This window comes from Zingiber officinale, chromosome 4A (genome assembly GCF_018446385.1).
Source record: "Zingiber officinale cultivar Zhangliang chromosome 4A, Zo_v1.1, whole genome shotgun sequence".
Lineage (NCBI taxonomy): Eukaryota > Viridiplantae > Streptophyta > Magnoliopsida > Zingiberales > Zingiberaceae > Zingiber > Zingiber officinale.
This window is the reverse complement of record NC_055992.1, coordinates 7952973-7975397: the sequence shown is the minus strand read 5'-3', so window position 1 is coordinate 7975397 and position 22425 is coordinate 7952973. Positions and strand designations below refer to the sequence as shown.

The following is a 22425-nucleotide window of genomic DNA, read 5'->3' as shown; positions in this document are numbered from 1 at the left end:
CGAGATATGGTTTAATCACGACCGTTTGATCAAGAGAGCATGTTCACGAAGGACTATTGATTTGTAGAAGGAGAAGTATCGTTGGTCCATACGAAGAGGCATGTGTCAGCAGTCGTTTCAAAGAATGTGTTAGTAGAACACGTGATATCTACCCATAAATTGACATTTATGATGGATACAATAGTAGAATCATTACGTTGAAAAACGTCTTCCCGCATATTAATAGTGCACTACTGGATGCGTCTAGCGGCCAATGTACATTTTCTAAGAAATATAATTAGGTATATTATTGATGGGTGAGTGGGAGCATATCCCTCTGGTCAAACCAATAAGTTGGGTGATCAGACAAAAATCAAACTTAGATCTAGTCAGTCGGCTATGAGTCTCCTTCGACTAGACTTGAAGGGGAGACTAGTGATCGAGATGTTAAGGGTAGACCAAGGTATGATGTGGCAGTCAAAGTTAAGGTGACGTGGCAGTTAAAGTCAAAGGGAGATGGCAGTCGGCATGTTACTCTCAACAAGACTTTGCTCTTCGTCTAGCGTTAAGACATTCAGTACGTGGACGACCGACCCATGAGCTGGTTGGACCTGGAAGATCTAGTGCTCCATTCTGGTATTAAGACATCTATTATATATTTGATCATTCAACAACCGACCGAGTTTAAGGATGCTGGGCTTACCACAAAGTCGGCTAGTCAAACGTCCGGCTAAAGTAAGGGGATTCAGATTCCCACTCAGTGCAAGTCTTTCAACATATGACCGGTCGAACCCACTACCGATCAACCCTATGGGTCTTCTTAAATGCCAGTCCTCCTTCATATAGTCGGTCGGTAATAACTCCAATCAGATTTATACAGCTCAGCATACCCATTGCTTACACATATAGAAGATAAAAGTGTAAAGCAATCATCCTCATAAACTCGACCGAAATTCCAAATCTCAGGTTCTCGCTTCAAATGCAAGTCTCATATCATATGGAAGATCGACCTAAAGTATTGATCAAATCTCTCGGGACTCAATTCTCCATTTCTTAGAGGCAAGTATCCCAGTATATGGTCGGTCGGTCATAGAACCAACCGGACCTTGGGGACTTAGCTTCATATTACTTCAAGAGCATATCCTCAACATCACTTAGTGCATATCCAAGCGGCTTAAGGGAAAGATGACCCTGCAGTCAACCGGTTAAAGATCAGGTCGAGATACACTCAGTAGATAGAATAGTCAAAGCAACAACCACTTGTTAGTGAATATTCCTCCATTATAATATGAGCATTCAATGGAATCTTCTTCGAAGGTGACTTTACACTCTCTATCAGGTGACACACTATGACAACATATTACATCAGTCATCTCATTCATGGTGTAAGTTACAAAAGGGGTGCGCACAAGTTATGGAAGATTCCTCAGATGATGACTATGCGCCTTCAAGACTATACATATTCCCTTACTTGACAGTTTCTAACATTCGACATTCTTTGCCACCTTATGATTACGGAGATTATGAGAGGTGGTATATAAAGGAGGGGTCCTCTTCATTGATGATATTACATTAAACTACTCTCAATTACGCTATGTTGCTCATATGCATTCATCTATTGTTCTTATTTTCACTCGACCGACATATTAATTTAAGCGTCGGAGAACCTACGCTAAGGTGCCCTCCCCTAATTTTTGACGTTAACATCCTATTTACTCTCTTTGACGTGTGTAGAGAAGAAAAAGAAGCCTCTTTTCCATTAATTCAAAGTCTTCACATAGTTAATAATGTAGCCAATTGTCCAACATGTCATCTCTCCACCTTTTAAACATGATCAATTATGTTGGGTACAAATAACAGATAAGATAATTGTTCCTTTAATTCTTTTACTTTGCTTATTAAATTATAATATAGTTACCATATTTATCATACTTAATTTTTATATTGTCATATTTGTCATGCTATAACTCAAATTACTTTTATAATTACAATATTAGTATATTATATTTGTATATTTCCTTCTATAAATTATAATTATAATATTTACGTACTTAATTTTCATATATATTTGTCATGCTATGACTAAGTTACTTTTTGGATTACAATACTTGTATATTATATTTGTCATATTTCTTTCTATAAATTCTATTGTATTGCATTGATAAAATTAAGTATCTTTTTTCTCAATTTTTTTTTTCTTGTTTCAGAATGGGCTTACCACACGTTCTCGCTGTGCCATACCCTGCTCAAGGCCATGTCATTCCCATCATGGAGGTCTGCCACTGCTTGGTGGATCAGGGCTTCAAGGTCACCTTCGTCAATACCGAGTTCAACCACAAGCGTCTGCTCGCCGCGTTGTCCGAGGAGAGCACTATGGAGCATATCGTTCTGGTCTCGGTCCCTGACGGATTGGGGCCGGGGGATGACCGGAACGATCTCGGGAGTCTCACGGAATCATTAATGAAGGTGATGCCGCGGTGCTTGGAGGAACTAATCGAGAAGAGCAACGAAACAGAGGATCCGATGACTTGCATGTTGGTGGATGAAACCATGGGATGGGCTCTCGAGGTTGGCCGGAAGAAAGGTCTCCGGTCAGCCGCGTACTGGCCAGGCTGCGCCCAGATGCTGGCCACTAAGCTGAGCATTCCGGAGTTGGTTTCGAGAGGTGTCATCGACGGCTATGGTAACTAATGATTGTGGTTAACAAATGAGGACGTACCAAAAATATACAAATAGTCTTCAGCATGCAAAACTAACAACGGTTTCTTATTTTACAGGCAAACTAATCTCAGAACATGAGCCGTTCCAGCTCGGTCCCGGCATGCCATTCATCGACGAGCCCCATTTGATATGGAATCTAATTGGAGATGGGTCAGATGGCAGAACCAAAGAAATAGTGTTTAACAACATCGTCCACAACAACAGGTTCATCGACGTCGCTGAGTTCATCCTCTGCAACTCCTTCAAAGAGATCGAAGAGCCAACCTTCCGCTACAATCCAAAGATTCTTCCCATCGGGCCGTTGTTCACCGGCCTCCGGCCGAGCCGCGCCGTGGGGCACTTCTGGCCGGAGGACGCGGCCTGCTTGTCGTGGCTGGACGAGCAGCAGCCGGGTTCCGTCGTCTACGTGGCCTTCGGGAGCTTCACCATCTTCGACCGCCTCCAGTTCCAGGAGTTCGCGCTTGGGCTGGAGGCGACTGGCCGACCGTTCTTGTGGGTGGTGCGGTCCGACCTCACCGACAGCTCTGCCGATGTTTATCCGGATGGATTCAAAGAGCGTGTCGGAGACAGAGGGAGGATTGTGGCTTGGGCACCGCAACAGAAGGTGCTGGCTCACCCTTCCGTCGCTTGCTTCGTGTCTCACTGCGGTTGGAACTCCATCATGGAAGGAGTCAAGAACGGGAAGCTCTTCCTTTGCTGGCCATATTTTGGAGACCACTTCCTGGACCAAATCTATATTTGTGACGATTGGAAGGTGGGTCTGCGCTTGACGCCTGACGAGAGTGGGATCGTTAAGCGGGAACAGGTGAAATCCAAGGTAGAAGAGTTGCTTTCGAACGAGGAGATGAGAACAAGGGCATCGATGTTGAAGGAGAACGCCCGGCAGAACACTAACGAAGGAGGCGCTTCGCTGGAGAATCTTAAGATCTTTATGAATGCTTTCAAGGCATAGTGGTTCGAAGACTAATTTGATGTTTTCTCATAGCAACACAGGACCGGTACGATCAATGTGAAACCAGAATAAAAACAGGAGGAAAGACTTTATATATATATATATATATATATATATATATATATATATATAGATAGAGAGAGAAGAAAGAGGTTCCGGTTCTATTTTTATCCTACATTATATTAATGTTATAAACATTTGAATATGAAGAGACTTTCACTCATATGTAAATATATAGAGATACAAATTCAGACAATTATACTGAACTAAATTAACTCATATAGGAGTCTTACATCATAAATTATACTTGGCAATTTATGCATATCTTCTGATGTGGCGGAGATAATCAACACCGTCAGGTGACATGGTCAAATCAAAAGTCAAACTGAACTAAAAGCCAAAGTCAAGACAAACTCGAGTCGAGGCAAGCTAAGCTCAATCCAGTCAAATCAACTTTGGGTCATGTCAACCCTGACTAGAAGACCTCAAGTCAAGACTATTCGAGTTTGATCAACCTCAATTTGAAACTCTGATTCGAAGTGTCGATCACCAACAAGTGTCTTTCTCATATCAAAAAGTAGGAAGTGTATTTTCTCAGTTAAGAAGGGAAAGGTATGTCCTTTGGAAATCAATGTCATCCGTTCACTGTCAAATTAATAGTCATTCGTAATTTATCTTCCTTTACATAATCTAAGAACAAATTATGAAAGGTGCCTAGTGCGAGGGTTATCACGAACAATCAATTCTATTATTTATTGATTATTTTCTTCCTTCGTCTTTTTCATTTTTTCTTCAAGGTTTAACTTAAATGTCAAAGGAACCTTACCAAGCCTGGACTCATCCACCACCCTAATATTTTCCTTAAGTCTTTTCAGACCTATGTCTGATTTTATGGTGCTCGACAGTAGAAAGCCTAAGAAATCATCCTAGAGTCTTCCCAAACCTTTTGAGAAGTCTTCCAAATAAAGACCGACCTCTTGAAAATTCATCCCAACGAAGACCGATCTCTTGAGAACACTTGCCAATGAAGACTGACCTCCAAGAAAGCCGACCTAATTAAAATCTGACTTGAAGAAAGACGTCCTGACTTTATCCAATTGATCGAAATTAATCGTTCATGTTTACTTTAATTGAGTCGTCCTATGCCTTAATCTTAGACCAGATCATCTCCATTGGATAATATTTAAAAGTTGATAAAAGTGTTTTCTTCACTATTTTAAAGGTATTATTCCAATGTGGTCTTTGTGAAAGTTTTATCACATAAATGAGTCAACTTTCTTGAATACAAAATACAAATGTTTACCTTATTTCATTAAAAAAAAATAATAACAAATCTAGTTAACCTCATCTAGCCCTGAGTGATCGATTCAGTTTTATAATTTTTTTTTTATTAATCATCAGGATAAATCGACAAGTGCTCATGATAGACAATCAAGAACCCTAGTATCTTTTGATTGTGTGTCTTATTTGAAGAAAAAATTCCTACAAATTCGTCATAGTTGGGGAACGAACCGCGGATGCCTGGGCGAGATAACCCTGCTGCTACACTATAGTCCCGGGGGCAAAATGATAAACCCAGTTAACCTCATTGACTAGCCTTGGGATGACCGATCAGACTCCACGGAATTTTTCTACTGACCATCAAAGTAAATTCGGAAGTGCTCATGGCAGGAGGCCAAGAAGTCCAACATCCTTTAGTTGGACACTCCATTTGAAGAAAAAATTCCTACAAATTCGTCATAACTAAGGATTGAATCGCGGGTGCGTAGGTGACAACTTGGATGTCCTGCCACTGCATCATAACATTGGGGGTGAAATGATAAATCAAATTAACCTCATTGGTTAGCCCTGGGATGACCGGTTCAACCCTACGAAATTTTTCCACAGGGTGTCAAGGTAAATTGGGAAACGCTTAGAATGAGTGGCCAAGAAGCATAGCATCCTTTGGTTGTGCATCTTATTTGCAGGAAAATTTTTTATAAATGTACTATAGTAGAGGATCGAATCGTAAATACCTAGATGATAATTTGAATATTCAATGGTTGCGCTATAATCTCAGGGGTGTAAATCAAAAGAAGGGAAAGTTTAAACTCTGTTTCATTCAAGTAGTAAGGTTGAATATAAAGTGATAATCAATCCTATTCGAATTTATTTAGCATTAATTTTTTTCATAGAATTATACAAAATATTTATTAACTGGTGTTCCTGTCTGAGATATGCAGAGATGAGCATTAGTTCTGATAGGTGACGATGACCTCCGATAAAGATGAACTCCGATGATCCGAAGAAACTTCTCCCTGCTCCTACGCATAGTGAGACGAGTCAACAAAACGCTAGTGACCTAAGACCGGGGTGAAGATCCCTGGCTAAGCCCTCCGACGCTTAAGTCAACCCCTCCTCTAGATGGAAAAAGAAAAAGAAGAACAACAACAATAACTGAAGTGAAAACAGAGTTTTGATACTAGAACTTGTGTACCTCACCAACGGAGAAGATCCATCCTTTTTATACCACCTCACCCGACCTCTGTAGTCGTGAGGTGGTCCCCAGTTTGTTAGGAGATGACTTCATGTTCGATACTTCGTGCAATAATCCTTTAAGGAAATTTTTTATACCCCAGATGTACTCGTTTTGTCTTTTTCGACTCGTATTAATAATGGAGACACGCCATCATATTGGAAGAAGCTTTTAGAAGATATTTCCCGTCAAATATTCTACCGAGCATGCCTCGGTTGACTGTTTAAATTGATCAAACATACTTCCTGCTAAATATGTCTCGGTTGGTCGTATATACTGTTAAGAATGCTTTCCGTCAAATAGATCTCGGTCGGTCATTCAAGCCGACCGTATATGCTGTTAAGAATATAATGCTTCCTGCTCAATAGATCTCGGTCGGTCGTTCGAGCTAACCGTATATACTGTTAAGAATGTTTCCTGTTGAATATATTTCGGCCAATCGTTCGAGACAACCGTATATGTTGTTGAGAATGTTTCCTGCTAAATATATCTCGGTCGGTTATTCAAGCCAGTCGTATATGCTGTTAAGAATATCTTCTGTGGATCCTTTTCTTTATGCTCAGGCGAGCTTTGCTCGACCGACTATATATGAGTGCGAGAGCGCTCGCTTGACCTACAGTCGGTCGGTAAGATGGTGGTAATATTATATAAGGCTAAATGTATTTATGCTCAGGCGGACTTTGCCCAACCGAGCATACATGAGCGTGAGAGCGCTCGCTTGGCCTGCAATCGACCGGTAAGATGGTAGTAATATTATATAAGGCTAAATATCTTTATACTCGGACGGATTTTACCCGGGCAAGCATACGTGAGCGCGAGGGCACTTGCTCGGCCTGCAGTCGGTCGGTAAGATGGTGGTAATATTTTATAAGGCTAAATGTCTTTATGCTCGGGCGGACTTTGCTCGGCCGAGTATACACGAGCGCGAGGGCACTCGCTCAGCCTGCAGTCGGCCGATAAGATGGTGGTAATACTATATAGGGCTAAATGCCTTTATGCTCGGGCCTGTATACACAAGCGCGATGGCGCTCACTCGGCCTGCAGTCGGCCGGTAAGATGATGGTAATATTATATAAGGCTAAATACCTTTATCCTCGGGAGGACTTTGCCCGATCGAGCATACACGAGCACGAGGGCGCTCGTTCGACCTGCTGTCAGCCAGTAAGATGATGGTAATATTATACAAGACTAAATACCTTTATGCTCGAACGATCTTTACCCGGCTGAGTATACACAGAGACGCTCACTCGACCTTTCCTCAACCAATGATTATACTCCTATTTTTCTAAACTTACATTCTTCCTTCACTTACTTACTTGACCCATCTAACATATCCCACATCAACTGTGTTTCATTCAAATAGTAATGTTGAATATAAAGTGATAATCAATCCTATTCAAATAAAGTGATAATCAATTCTATTCAAATTTATTTAGCATTAATTTTTTCTTTCTAAATTTTTTACAGAAAAACTTGTTAAAAATCTTAAATATAGTCCATTAAGTTACGTTATTCAAACAATATATTAGGAGTTTGACAATCCAATCGAATGCCTAGTTGGCAAGGATGATAACATAAATAAATAACGGCACAGGGCACTAATCGCAGTTAATTTAATCAGAAATTGTCTTTAAATTTCCATGTGAACTTTAAATATTTATATTTACACCCTATGTCAGTATAAATTTATTTTTGATATTTGATCAAATCAGTTTATTTGTTTCAACTCACTAATTCCGGTGAAATTATCATATTGCACTCATTTGGATTTAAAACGTACAACTACTCATTTCTCTCCCTATGTTTGATGCATCATTTCGTGACTCCAAACCTTGGCGACGCACCCCGCCTCCATGACTCCAAAACTCGACGATGCACTTCACCTCCACGACTCTAAACCATTAGCGACACACTCCCTAGCTTCGTGCCTAAATCATCTCCATAAGCATTGGTAAGTAAAATTTGTGTGCTCTAGATTTCGACTAATTTGTTATTCCTTTGTGAAAATCGAAGCTTTAGTTCATGGGTGTTTTAGTTCATAAGTATTTTCAATTTTGTGAGGTTGAGGTTCAATAAAATTAGGTTTAGGTGTCTACATTATAATTTTATGAATGACTTTGTATTGCATCTTCTTCCATTGAAAGAATGTGAGATATGTGTAAATTTTGTAGTAATTATCAATAAACTAAGTGTTGGGTTTCAATCAAAGTCCCACATTAGAAAGATTTGGTAAAGATTATGGGGTTAAAAAGGATGCAAGATATCTCCATTGGAATGAGGCCTTCTGGGTAGAGCTCAAGAGCAAAGCCATGAGGGCCTAGGCCCAAAGTGGACAATATCATGCTATTGTGGAGATATGTAGACATCCTTTGGCACAACAAATGGTATCAGAGTCATGGTCCGGACCAGATGCCAAGTGAGACGTCCTTGAACGAAGTTGAGGGTTGGCCCAGAGTAGGTCAGGGTGACCGGATGTTCATGGGAGGCCTGGAGCAGGTCAGGGTGATCAGATACTTGTGCGGAAGCAAGTAGATCAGGGTGACCAGATGCTCGCGGGGAGGCCCAAAGTAGATCAGGGTGACCAGATACTCGCGGGGAGGCCTGGAGCAGGTCAGGGTGACTGGGTACTTACGGTGAGGCAAGTAGGTCAAGGTGACCAAGCGCGGATGCTGGCGAGGAGGCCCGGAGCAGGTCAAGGTGATCGAATACTTGTAGGGGGCAAGTAGGTCAGGGTGACCGGATGCTCACGAAGAGGCCCGAAGCAGGTCAGGATGACCGAATACTTGTGGAGGGAGCCTGGAGCAGGTCAGTATGACCAAGTACTTGCGGTGAGGTGAGTAGGTCAGGGGTGGTCGGATGCTCGCAGGTAGGCCCGAAGTAGGTCAAGGTGACCAGGCGCAGATGCTTGCGGGGAGGCCCAGAGCAGGTCAGGATGACTGGATGCTCGCGGGGAGGCCCGGACTCTGAGAGTAATTGTGGTCCTTCGTTTGAGGGGAGGATTGTTGGGTTTCAATCAAAGTCCCACATTGAAAAGATTTGGTAAAGATGATGGGGTTAAAAAGGATGCAAGATATCTCCATTGGAATGAGGTCTTTTGGGTAGAGCTCAAGAGCAAAGTCATGAGGGCCTAGGCCCAAAGTGGACAATATCATGCTATTATGGAGATATGCGGACATCCTTTAACACAACAACTAAGTAATGTACTCAATTTAAGTACTTTGATGCTCAAGATATGTAGGGTTGTACTTTAGGATATGAATAGATAAATTATTGGTGTTGTCCATATTGGGTTACTTCGGAGCTAGAGAGGAGGTGAATAGTTCATCTCATTCGTTCGCTTGCTTCGTAGATGTTGGTTTGTAGCGGATAGAATCGAAGTCAAGCTCTTCAATGCTAACACGTAGATTTACTTGATATCCACCTCAAGAAGAAGTGACTAATCCAAGTATCTACACACCGAGCACACTTTCCACTAAGAAAATAGCTCCTTCTCGAAACAACCGGAGGTGGAAAAACCTCGTACAATAGTCACACAACAAGATACAACTCGAAGCAAGAAGTAAATATAGAAATACAAAAGAAACATCTTCTTGCTTGATCTTGTGTAACTTGAGGATGCCTCTTGACTCTTGGAATTGCAGCAACACTTGTCTTAAGAACGCTTCAAGATCTGACGGTGATGAGTGTGAAGAGCCTGAGAGAATCAGAGTAAAAGACCTATCTCATTTGAACTCGCTGTCACCTTTATATCTGCGTTTCTAGTGCTCTCAATCGATTGGACTTGCTCCTAATCGATAGCTGCATTAAATCGCAGTGATCCTAGCCGTCCAAAGCCTATATCTTGTGCAACAGTCATATCCCAATTGATTGAACAATCAATTGGGGAGGCTTTGATCTATCAACCGATCGATTCAGAGTACCTTTGTGCTCTCACAGATAAACCCTGAATTGATTGACCGATCGATTCAGGCTGCCTCGTTATCTCACGAGAAAACAAGTCTCAATCAATCAACCGATTGATTGAATACCCCAATCGATGGACTGATCGATTAGGGAGGACACTGTGCTCTTCGGAGTGACCTCCAATCAATCTCCTGATCAATTGGCCTAGCCCCAATCAATCGGTTGATCGATTGGGCTATCCTTGCTCATGATGCTCTCCTAATTGATCAACTGATAGATTTGGCTTTGGTTCAATCGATCGGCTGATCGATTGACCAACCCTAACTTGACTAACTCAAGTCTAGGGTCTTAACCCCGGCATCCGATCAACCATGACCTGTTGGGACTTGCTTGTGCCTAGCATCTAGTCAACCTTGACCTGCTGGGACTTAGTTACCAAGTGTCCGATCAATCATTTGACCCACTTGGACTTTTCTAGCCATGGAAAGTGTCTGGTCAATCTTGACCCACTTGGACTTACCGTCTCGTGCCAAGTGTTTGGTCCTCTATGACCCACTTGGACTTTCAAACACCAGATGTCTGGTCACCCCAGACCCACCTAAATTTCCACATGTCTAACTTCACTCATCAGGACTTTCTTACTTCCTAGCTTCACTTATTAGGTCTTTTACCTGACTCCACTCACCAGGATTTTTTATTTGCCTAGCTTCACTCACTAGGTCTTTCACCTGGCTTCACCCACTAGGATTTTTCAACTGTCTAGCTTCACTCACTAGGACTTTTCATCTCCTAGTGTTCGATCAACACTGACCCACTTGATTTTTCATCATCTATCAACCTCCCCATTGGATTTGTCCTTACCTAACTTCTAGTTAGAACTTCCTAGTCAAGTATCCGGTCAACCTTGACCTACTTGACTCTTTTTCACACCAAACTAGTCAAACATTGACTAGAGGAGAATTGCTCCAACAATCTTCCTAAATAGACGATTGCACCTGCAATCTCCATAAATTGTCAAACATCAAGACTTAAGCTTGAGCCAATTCAAGGTTAGTCAACCTGGTCAACCTTAACGTAGGGAAATTTGCACCAACAGTCCATTCTGCTAGATTGAATAAAATTAGTTTTGATGTTCGAATTATAATTTTATGCGTGTGTTTGTGTGTTTATCTTCTTCAATTGAAGAATTAAAAGATATATGCTATTTTTGGATATTGATTATCAATAAACTAAATAATATACTCAATTTAAGTGCTTTGATACCCCAAATATTTAGGATTTATACTTTATGGTATGATGGATAAATAGTTAAATTTTTGATGTTGTCCAATCTGCTAGCTAAAATAAAATTAATTTCGATATTCTAATTGTAATTTTATGACTGTGTTTATGTTTTATCTATTAGATCAAAGGGGTGCGATAGAGGAGGGGGGGGTGAATATCGTCGACTCCTACTCAAAGGCCCGCGATCCTTGACCGCACTAATGGGCAATCTACTAAAACCCTTCTTTTTGAAAACCTCGGAAAGAAGAAGTGCGTACAATATGCAAGATAGTAACACCCTACTATCTTGTAAGAGTTTAAGTACAATGCAAGTATTAATAAATGTACCGACAATAATAAAAGATGAAGTTTGGTTAGCACTTCTGGATGGAGCAGCTTGCGAGTTGTAGAGCAGTAGCACGATCAGCAGAAGCTTGTATAGTGATTAATTTCGAACCAAATAGCATTGCACAGCCTTGGACCTTGAGCTCTCTTTTATAAGAATCATCGATGTTCGGTCAACCAATCCCTGGATTCGGTTGACCGAACCAACACTCTTCCTTCTTGGCTGAGATTCGATGTTGATTCGATCTTCGACAATTAATGATCATTAAGGGTTTGGTCGACCGATCCCTCTGTTCAGTCGACCGAACATACTCCTTCCCTATTCATCAAGATTTGCCAAGATTCGCATTTACTGTGCCTTTAATGATTGATCGTTCGGTCAATTGATCCTCTGGTTCGGTCGACGGATCAGTGTAGTTTCCTTCTCTGCTGATTGAATTGATCTGTGCTGAGTCAACTTGGTTCGATCAACTGATCCTTACGTTCGGTCGACTGATCAGGTCATAACCTACAAAATAGTGTTAGACAAAGTATCCCTGCAACACAAATGTTAGCATAGTAATATATAATGTATGAGTAATATTAGACAGTAGAACCTATCTTGATCTCAACTTGGAAACCTTCCCGGTTTCTTTAGTTGGATCAGCGACCTTAGGTTGTTCCCATCAGGAACTTGACCTCTCTATCGCTCCTCCAGTTGTTTACCTCAACCTACTTGCCAAACATTGATCCTCCAGATCTTGTTTGGACTTTTCACTTAGCCTTGATCAGCTCGCCAGGACTTTTCTTTCGACCTTCGGTTCTCCAAACCTCTCGATCACACTGCTAGGCGTTAGGTCCTCTCGATCCACTTGGACTTTCACCTGGGTTCCACGATCTGCTAAGACTTTTCCTGCCTAGCCTCCAACTAGGTCTTTCCCGGTTGAGAAAACAACCTGCACACTCAGTTAATTTGTTAGATCACAATAAAACTTAACTTGAACCTTTGACAACATAAAAACTCAGGTTTGATTCTGGTGCAACTTGCACCAACATTATTTTCTTCAATTGAAGAATTGAAAGATATATGTTACTTTTATGTATTGATTATCAAAAAAATCGAATAATATACTCAATTTAAGCCCTTTCATGCCCATATTTTCCATGACTTGTACTTTATGGTATGAATTATAAATTGATCTTTTTATTTGAGTGTGGTTAATTTTGTTTGTTTGAATAAAAATGGGTTCTAGATTTCTAATTACAACCTATTTTATGAATGTGTTTGTATTTTATCTTCTTTAATTAAATGATTGAATAAGATATGTGGTTGTTATGAGTGATTATCAATAAACTAAATAATATACTCAGTTTAAGCGCTTTGATGCCCATAATTTCTATGGATTATAGTTTATGGTATGAATTATTAAGTAATTTATTTTTATGCAAAAATGGGAAAGAAAACCAGAGCTATAGAATTAAAGGAGGTTAAGAGGAAATATGTGGAGAAGAGCAAGAGCAACAAACAATCATGTTCGTGTTGTTCACTGACATATTTCAAAGTTGTGTTGGATAAAGTGTTACCTAATTTGGATAATAAGTAAAAGAGAGGATCAAAAGCAATCCACTTGCTTCATGGCTCAAGATTCCTGAGAAGCCAATTAGTAGTACTAGAATAAATTTAGTATTAAACAGATTCCAACAGTCTTCATATTCTTTCTTGTTTGGTGACAACATTGTAGTTCCATTCGCATTGACTGAGTTTTGTATCATCCTTGGTTTGGCCCATGTGGGGTAACCTATTGATTTGGATGCCAGCATGGAGTCCAAATTTGTGGCCCGGTTATTTGGAGGAAAAGTCAGCAATGTAAATAGGACTACAATTCAAGATAAAATTCTTGTATTAGTTGGATCAGAGAAGAATTCTGAAGTGGATGATTTTGTTAGGCTGTTTATTTATTTTCTATTTAATTGTGTTATTTTTCTTGTTGGTAATATTCCACTCCTCGATTTATTATTTCCTACATTGATAACCTGACAAGGTTCTTTGATTACTCATAGGAAGATGTGTTGGATCGATACGCACATGAGAGGGAGGGGGGTTGAATCACGTGGTTTTCAAAAACTTGTTTTCTCGTTTAAAATCCTTAAAAAAAAAAGAGTGAAGTATGCAATGGAAAATTAAAACAAAAAGCTAACACCAGAAAACGCAAATGGTTTTACTTGGTTCAGAACCTTCGACGACTCCTACTCCAGGACCCAGGTCCCGCAGATCTATCAATGGGTAATCCACTAAAGACCTCTTCTAGTACCTGATTAACCCTATTTTTGTCGCACAATGGGTATCAAAAGAATTAAATGATCGAATTCATTTTACACTAATGTAGCATAGAGATGACTCGGGTCGTCCCCCAACGAATGCAACAATAGGATGGTATCTTAGGATTGATTTGTTATTGTTTTTGGATTTTTAATATGGGATTGGGGGTTTTAGTGTTGATTCTAAATCTAACAAATTGAAAGCATAACAAGTAGGAAACTAATCTAATGCTTACATTAAATCTAACTAAGTGTCGACAACTAATCCACAATGCATTGTCACCCTACGTTGTGATTTAACCATCAACACACTTAAACTAAGAATGAAATATCAAGACACAATTGAATCTGATCTAAAGCAAAAATTAAACCCTAACTTAAAACTTAGCCACTTAACAATTACCCAAGCTTAAACAAGACTTAAACTAAATTGCACCACTGAAGTTCTAACTACTTAACATGAATTAAGAGTAATCCAAATTAGACTAATTGAGTTGGACTCAATTTGATTCATGTGTTGAATAATTCTAATTTTGACTATGATTCATTGAGTCAATTTAATTCAATGAATAGAGATTTATTAAATTAAATTGACTTGAATCAAAGGTTAGGTTTGATCAACCATGGGAGATAAAAAAAAGGTCAAGTTTGACTTGACTTGAGAAGGAAGATGAAGGGTCAAGTTTGACTTGACCAAATGCCACCTCATTATGACTTGGCATGGGGTCAGCCAATGATGATGTTCCACATTATCAAGGCTACATCATTGTGTGCCACATCATGAGGAAGACTAAGAGCCATGACTCTTGGTGTTCCATGGAGGTATTAAACCTCCATCAAGTGGCCGACCACTTTAGGTGTGTGAATGAATTGCATGGTGTGCTCATTTTCACTTCTTCTTCTTCCTCTCTAGTTTTTCTCTCCCTCTCATCCTCCATTGCCGAGACTTCTCAAGGGTGCTAGCACACTCTAAGTTGTTCTCTCCACCTTTTTGTCCATGTGGATACGTGAAGAGGAGTGTTCACTTGACACTCTATGAGATCCGACAACCTTTGGACGAGCGGGATAAACGAAGGGCATCGCTACAAGGATAACACTCTTTTCATGTAGATCTAAGGTAGATCTAGTATAGACAAACATGTACAAGATTATTTTATATATTTTCACACGGATCTGTGGCTAGCTTCAGGGTTTCCGCAACGCAAAAAGAGGTTTTTGCGGCTCGAAATGCTAACAATTTCATCTTGGTTGTGAGCTACTATTTATAATTTATAAGGAACTGATATCATGATCTTCTGTGTGACACCACACACCATGTTAACTACAATATAAATTAAATGAACAACTACATTTAGCATACAAATGTAGACATTTGACCAATGTGATCCTTATTTTAAAACAAAGGTTTATACAAAAGGTTAGATTTTTAGTATACATTCTAACACAGGTAAAGAAGTTAAATAGTTCTTGAGTTTCCCTAGCGCTTTATCGTATTCCGCGTCCCATTGAAACTTTGTGTCTCGGCGTAGGATTTTGAAGAATGGATGACTTCGGTCAGACGACTTGGAGATGAATCTTGACAAAGCTATGATCCAACCGGTCAATCTCTAAGCTTCCTTTAGGTTATATAGAGGGGACATATTGTGTAGCGCCTTCATTTTGCTCATATTCGCCTTGATTACCCATTCAGTAATGATGTAACTGAGGAAGTATCTACTCCTTGCTCTGAATAGGCACTTGCTAGGATTGAGCTTGACTCTGTACTTCCTCAGCGTTCGGCAGGTCTCCTCTATATCCACACAGAGATCAATAACTCGGAGAGATTTTATCAAAATATCATCGACGTATACCTCTATGTTTTGGTCGATTTGCCTCCGAAACACCTTGTTTATCAACCATTGATAGGTGACTCTGGAGTTCTTTAGTCTGAACGACATTACATTATAGTAGTAGGTCCTATCGACCGTGATGAAACTGAACTTCTCTTGATATTCTTTGGCAAGAGAAACCTGGTGGTAGCATTGGTATGCGTCTAGCATACAGATCAACTCGCAGCTTACCGTGGAATCCACCATCTAGTCAATACGCAGTAATGGGTAGTAGTCCTTCGGGCAAGCTTTGTTCAAATCTCGAAAGTTGATGAAAACCCCACCATTTGTTGTATGGGCTGGAAACCAATACCACATTAGCAAGCCAGCTTGGGAACTAAACTTCGTGGTTGTGACCGGCCTCTAATATCTTTTCCACTTTGTTCGGATGATCTGATTCTACTCTGAGTTGAAATCTCTTTCCTTTTGCTTCACTAGCCTAGCGTCCGGTTGGACGTGCAATTCATGCTACATGATGGTCGATGAGATACCTGGGAGCTTGTGAGTTGCCCATGAGAATACATCATGGTTTTGCCTTAGATATGTAACTAGCTTCGCCTTCTTCTCCACACTCAGATCGGCCACTATGAATCTAGTGGCCTCCGTCCGGCTGGGATGCACTTGCACTTCCTCTTTTTCTTTATAGACCAGCATAGGAGGCTCCTCTAGAATTGCATTTACCTCTAGCCATTGGACCTTCTGAGCGGCTTGTGACTCAATTTTTACCATTTCCACGTAACACCAGTGAACCGCTAGCTAGTCGCTCTTAACTTCACCGACCAAGTTATCTACAAGAAACTTAATCTTTTGGCAAAATGTGGAGACGACCGCTCGGAACTAGTTCAACATCGATCGACCTAATATGACATTATAGGCGGACGGTGCATCCACCACAATGAAGTTCGATGTTCTCATCCTCTTGAGTGGCTCCTCTCCAAACGATATGTCTTGTCGGGCCTAGCCGATCGATAGCACTTCATTGCCCGTGAACCCATATAAGGGCGTTGTCATGGGTTGCAACTCGCTTCAATTGATTTGTAGTTGATCAAACGCCTTCTTGAATATAATGCTCACTGAGCTACCTGTACCTATAAAAGTACGGTGAATATTATTATTTTAGCAATTACCACTCGGATGAACAAGACATCATCATGAGGGACTTCTACTCCCTCCAAATCTTGAGGGGCAAAACTGATTTGTAGTCCATCTGTTCTCTCTTTACTATATCCAACAACATGGATTTCCAACCACCGGGCATATGACTTGCAAGCCCGGATGGAATCACCGTCGGTCGGACCTCTTGCGATCATACTGATGTCTCCCTGAGCGGGGTTGTTGCGATTCTCTTCTTCCCGAGTTGACGGGCATGACCACTCGATAGAAGCTCGAGTAGGCCTTTCATAATCTCTTCGCTGGGGCTATTGTGGATGTTGCTCGGATGCTAGCCTACCCTAACCATGTTGTCCTCCTGACACTACAACAAAAACCCTCATAGACATCAGTGGAACAACAATGGTTTTAAGCAAAAACCGATGTCTTTGAGTATTTTACACCAGTTTTTCCAAATATCGGTGTCTATGAGTGCAGATTTTCGCTCATAGACATCGGTTTTTTAGGCGATGTCTATGAGCGCCTTTTTTTTCGTTAATAGACACCGATTTTAACAGCGATTTTTAAAACCCGGTGTTAATGAACCAAAATAAAATATTTTAATTTTTCCACAAGCCAAAATTTGCAACATTGTGAAGTTCCCTCCAAACCTAAACCTATATCGCGCCCCTTCCTCCGACCATCTCTCTCAGCCTAAACCTAAACCTAAACCTTCGACCATCTCTCTCAACCTCATCTCCCTCTTCTCCTTCCTAGATCGACGCCCCTTCCTCTCCCGATCAGGATCAAGACACGATGGCCTTGCTTTTCCGTCCAACCACACCGCATCTCCTCCAACTCCACCCTTAGGTTGAGAAGAGTAGCCCTTCATTTTATAGAAATGCTCACAGTTAAAAGGGCAAGTTGGCGACAACAGCGGAGCATCGGCGAAGGGTTCATTTTCTCGCTCTTCGAGACACTCATTGCTTTGTTGCGGTGCTCTCTAACACATATTTCTCGTTTCCTGAGGAGGAACAATGGCTAGAAAAGGGCTTGATCGTCTTGCATTTGTTCTTCGTCGCGATCGCCCTTAAACTGAAGAGGAGAGAGCCACCACTTCGCAACGGCTGCTCACTTCCCCTTTCTTCCTTCTCCTCCACTCCTGGTTACGATCTACTTTCCCTTATATTCTTGTACAAATGTTGCTCCCCATAAGGGAAAAAATAAGGGTTTTGTGGAAGCGATTTATGATTTCTACACAGTGTTTCTTGTAGGCAGGAAAAAAAGAGGGGATTTCTCCCCCTCAAAACGAGTTGGTTTTGCTTTGATTTTTTGTTTTTCTGTCGATGTTTTGTTTTTAGAGAAAAGGGATTACTTCCCTAAAATCTACCCTTTGATTGTGTTGATGGTTAGAAATCTCTTTTCTTCCCTAAAATCTGCCATTTCTGTTTGCATTTTCGTTCCTTTAATTTACTAAGCAACTAAAGTTTACTAACTTATCAATAGTTTGATTAAACAAGCTCACATTGGCTATTTGAGATCCAATCTCATGGAGCTTTTACTCACTTAAGCTGTTTTCCCTGTCTCAGCCCTCGTCGGAGAGAAGCGAGGTGTAGAATCGAAGACAGCGGTCGTTCCCGCCCCCGTTCGCGTTTCACCGCCGATCCTCCTGGTGGTCGCCATCTCTAAACCCTAAATTCTCTTCTTTTGGTCGGCGCAATTCGATCTCTCTTCAAAACACATTTTTTTTCCTTTTCGCCAGAGAATGAGAAGCCGGCTCCATCCGACGGAGGCGAGAGGAACAAATCCGCGAGAAAATTCACCTTCAGAGATCTCGCCGCGGCCACTCACAGCTTTAGGGAGTCGAATCTGATCGGAGAAGGCGGCTTCGGGAGAGTCTACAAAGGGCGACTCGATTCAGACCAGGCAAGTTGCTCACTCCTTCTCCCCTCCTCCTTGCTTCTGCCATCTTGCGGCTTCGTCTGAACACCGGAACTCGGAAACCAGATTGTGGCCATCAAGCAGCTTAAGCAGGATGGTTATCAGGGGAGCAACGAGTTGCTGGTGGAAGTCCTAATGCTCACTGTGCTGTGGCATCCCAATCTTGTGAACCTGATCGGCTACTGCGCCGAGGGAGATGAGAGGCTGCTAGTTTACGAGTACATGTGCAAAGGAACCTTGGAAGACCACCTATTTGGTAAGTTCTCTGCTACTTGTTTGATTATCCAAGTCTGAGATCGACTGTTTAACACTGGTGGCGGAGGTGGTTTAGCCATTTGTTAAATCTTTGGTCAACAATATTCTTTTAGTCATTTGTTAAATCTTTGGGTTTATGCAGATCTGACTCCTGACAAGACGCCGATCGATTGGAACACACGAATGAAGATTGCTCTCGGTCCTACAAAGGGGCTCACGTACTTGCACGATGTTGCAAACCCTCCCGTAATTTACAGGGATATGAAGGAGGCAAACGTGTTGTTGGATGAAAACTTCAACCCCAAGCTGTTTGATTTTGGACTTGCACCTAAACTTGGGCCTGTCGACGACAAAACGCCTATTTATCTTAGCTTATAGTTCGGAAATCGAAACCTACTTCTGTGCCTTTGATGTTGAAATTCTTATTTGCTCTTCACCATTGTTTCTTCTTGTGTGGAAATTGAAACCGCGACTTGTATTTCTCTTTAGAAGATACACTTGAAATGCACTATATATGGTCGATTCTCATAACTGATTGTTTGCCAAGACTATAGAAGATGAATGTAGACTCCATTAAGTATCCAGTTTAAAGCAAAGGATCTCCATGTGTGTGTATTTTAATTGCATAATTTTAACCCTTCTAATACCATTTTGTCGTAGGTGTGGACACTACAAGAAGCTTGCCCCTGAATATGAAAAGCTTGGATCGAGCTTTAAAAAGGATAAATCTGTTTTGATTGGGAAGGTTAGCATCATTCTAAATCAGGCCAAGAAGCATCATCTCTTTTACTAAATAGGACATGCTCAGATTCCTTTTTTGGTTTTATCTTTTCTGATCATTTTGAGTCTAAATGTAGCACACTACTAGTGTGTTATACTGCCATGTAGTGATTGGGCTTAATTTACCTTTTTTGTTGTTATATTTAGGTCGACTGTGACGAACATAAGAGCATATGCAGCAAGTATGGAGTGTCAGGATACCCAACAATTCAGTGGTTTCCTAAAGGGTCCTTGGAACCAAAAAAAGTGAGTATGATCCTGTCCTGGAATTAGATACATCATTTTGGTTTTATGTTTTTCTTTAATCTTTCGCAGAACAATCTTCTTTACATATGATGCATAATAAATATGAACAATCATGCAGATATGAAGGTCCACGAACTGCAGAAGCACTTACTGAGTTTGTGAATACTGAAGGGGGTACATTGCAAATTATATTTACTAAAAATTCTTGAAATGACAATTTTAGATATGGTCAAATATTATTCTTTCACCTGAATTAATTTTTTACCTTTTATTTGTGGGCTTATTGTTGTAGGAACAAATGTGAAACTAGCAACTATCCCTTCTAATGTAGTAGTATTGACTCCAAACATTTGATCAGATTGTTCTTGATGTAAATAAATATGTTCTTGTTGAATTCTATGGTCCATGGTTAGTGTATTTGCTGAGGTTCTTTTTTTTCTCTCCATTTGTAGCATTAGATACTTTTCCTTATCCACTGTAGAGACTAAGTTTCTTATCTTCAAACAGGTGTGGCCACTGCAAGCATCTTGCTCCTGTGAGTATTTTTGTTGAGACAGGGCTTAAGACCTAGATTAGCCTAAGGTCATATTTGCCATGTTTTTAATTATGAGATTACTAGATCTAACCTGATTCATTGATGTCGATTTAGTCAATTGTGTACCTTGAATACTTCATTAGTTCTGCTACCTATTTAGATTTTGGAGAAATATTATATGATGTTAATTTAGAGTAAGTTGAAAGTAGGTATCATTTATTGAATTATATGTATTTTGAAACTTACATATTGCTAAATAGTTGTCAAATTGAGAGTTCTGTATTTCTAATCACCTATGTACTAGATTTAGATTTGGGGAATTGTGGTATTGTGATGTTAGTTGATACCTTAAATGCAGAATCAACATCTGATTGAGAGGAGGATCAGATTCACTCACAATTCTTGTTTTCTACAAATTTAATATTTGAATTCGTTGATGTTTGAGAAGAAGTGTAATGCTAAAATGCTTCCAACCTTATCTAACATTCATCTGACATGAAAATTGTGCGAAAAATGTGCATTATGACCTACTATATTTTGTGCTTAATCAATTATTATTTCTCAAATTATCATGATGAAGTCCTCTTCAGTCATTTTTTTTGGTATATCATCCTTACTATGATAGGGTGTTAGCAATAATTTGATTTGATATGAATGATTCCATCTAAAAATTCACTATACTAAAGACTATTTAGTCATTTCCTACGTGGGAGGACCAGAATTTTCAACTTTGTCATTCTGAAATTAGTTTGTTAAGCGAGATGCCTTCTGCATTTCAGGTATGGAGTTAGTGGTTATCCTACCTTGAAGTTTTTTCCCAAGGAAAACAAAGCTGGTGAAGATTATGAGGTTGAACGGGAGTTGGATGATTTTGTTAAATTTATTAATGAGAAATGTGGCACTAGCCGTGATGCGAATGGTCAACTTACTTTCCAGGTGAGTGATAGATTGTGAAGGATCATATTGACAAACTTTGTTCTTCAACCGTATTTGAAGATTGGTTTGACTAATGCAGGCTGGTATTGTGGCAAGCTTAGATGCTTTAGTGAAGGAGTTCGTGAGTGCTTCCAATGAAGAGCAAAAGGCAATTCTCTCTAGGATGGAAGAGGAAGTTGGAAAGCTAACCGGTTCATCTGCAAGGTAGGGCATTTTTCAAGTCTTTAGCTATTGCACTCACTACTACCGAATATGTATATGAATGTGTTGTCAGCTGGTTTTCTTCAATGCATTTCTTTGATAACAACATGTTACTTTGTTTTGGTATTCTCTCTCATATTTAAGAATTTTTCTCCCCTTAGATGATAGATATAACATAATGCATTGTACATTTGTACTTGATAAGGTCGAACAATGATTAGGACCGATCTTGGTATGTTATAGTTGATATTTTTTAGTTTATGTTGTGTATTTTTTTTTAAACAAAAACTACTCCAGTTAGACACTATTATACTGTGTAGTTTTTGACCCTTAACGCTCCTTTTTAGCCCTCAAACCTCCATTTTTTCCTTGGAGCATCCAGAACTTGGGTAAAACATGAACAAGTAGATAGATCCCTTTTAGATATTCGTTGCTCCAGTTATTGCACTTGGGGTTTATGATCTGATCTTTCATTTGATTTCCTCTAGTTCTACAAAGTTTCTGTCTGGTTGAAAGAACAGTCTTGAATTTGTCGATTTTGTTCTTAGAAATGATTTCATAAGCCTAGCTCGAAGAGGATAAGGTTTGAAATTCATGT

At 40.2% G+C, this 22425-nt stretch overlaps 1 protein-coding gene and 1 pseudogene across 1 annotated transcript; both read left to right on the top strand.

Moving 5' to 3' along the window:
* Window positions 1–1393: 1393 nt before the first annotated feature.
* LOC121972217 (UDP-glycosyltransferase 83A1-like) lies at window positions 1394–3652 on the top strand. The gene is made up of 3 exons (XM_042523912.1): window positions 1394–1509; window positions 2187–2662; window positions 2757–3652. Exons 1-3 carry the CDS (start codon window positions 1394–1396, stop codon window positions 3650–3652), a joined length of 1488 nt encoding a protein of 495 aa, XP_042379846.1.
* A 3537-nt stretch (window positions 3653–7189) lies between these two features.
* Window positions 7190–21834, top strand: LOC121972216 (annotated as a pseudogene).
* Window positions 21835–22425: the final 591 nt, after the last annotated feature.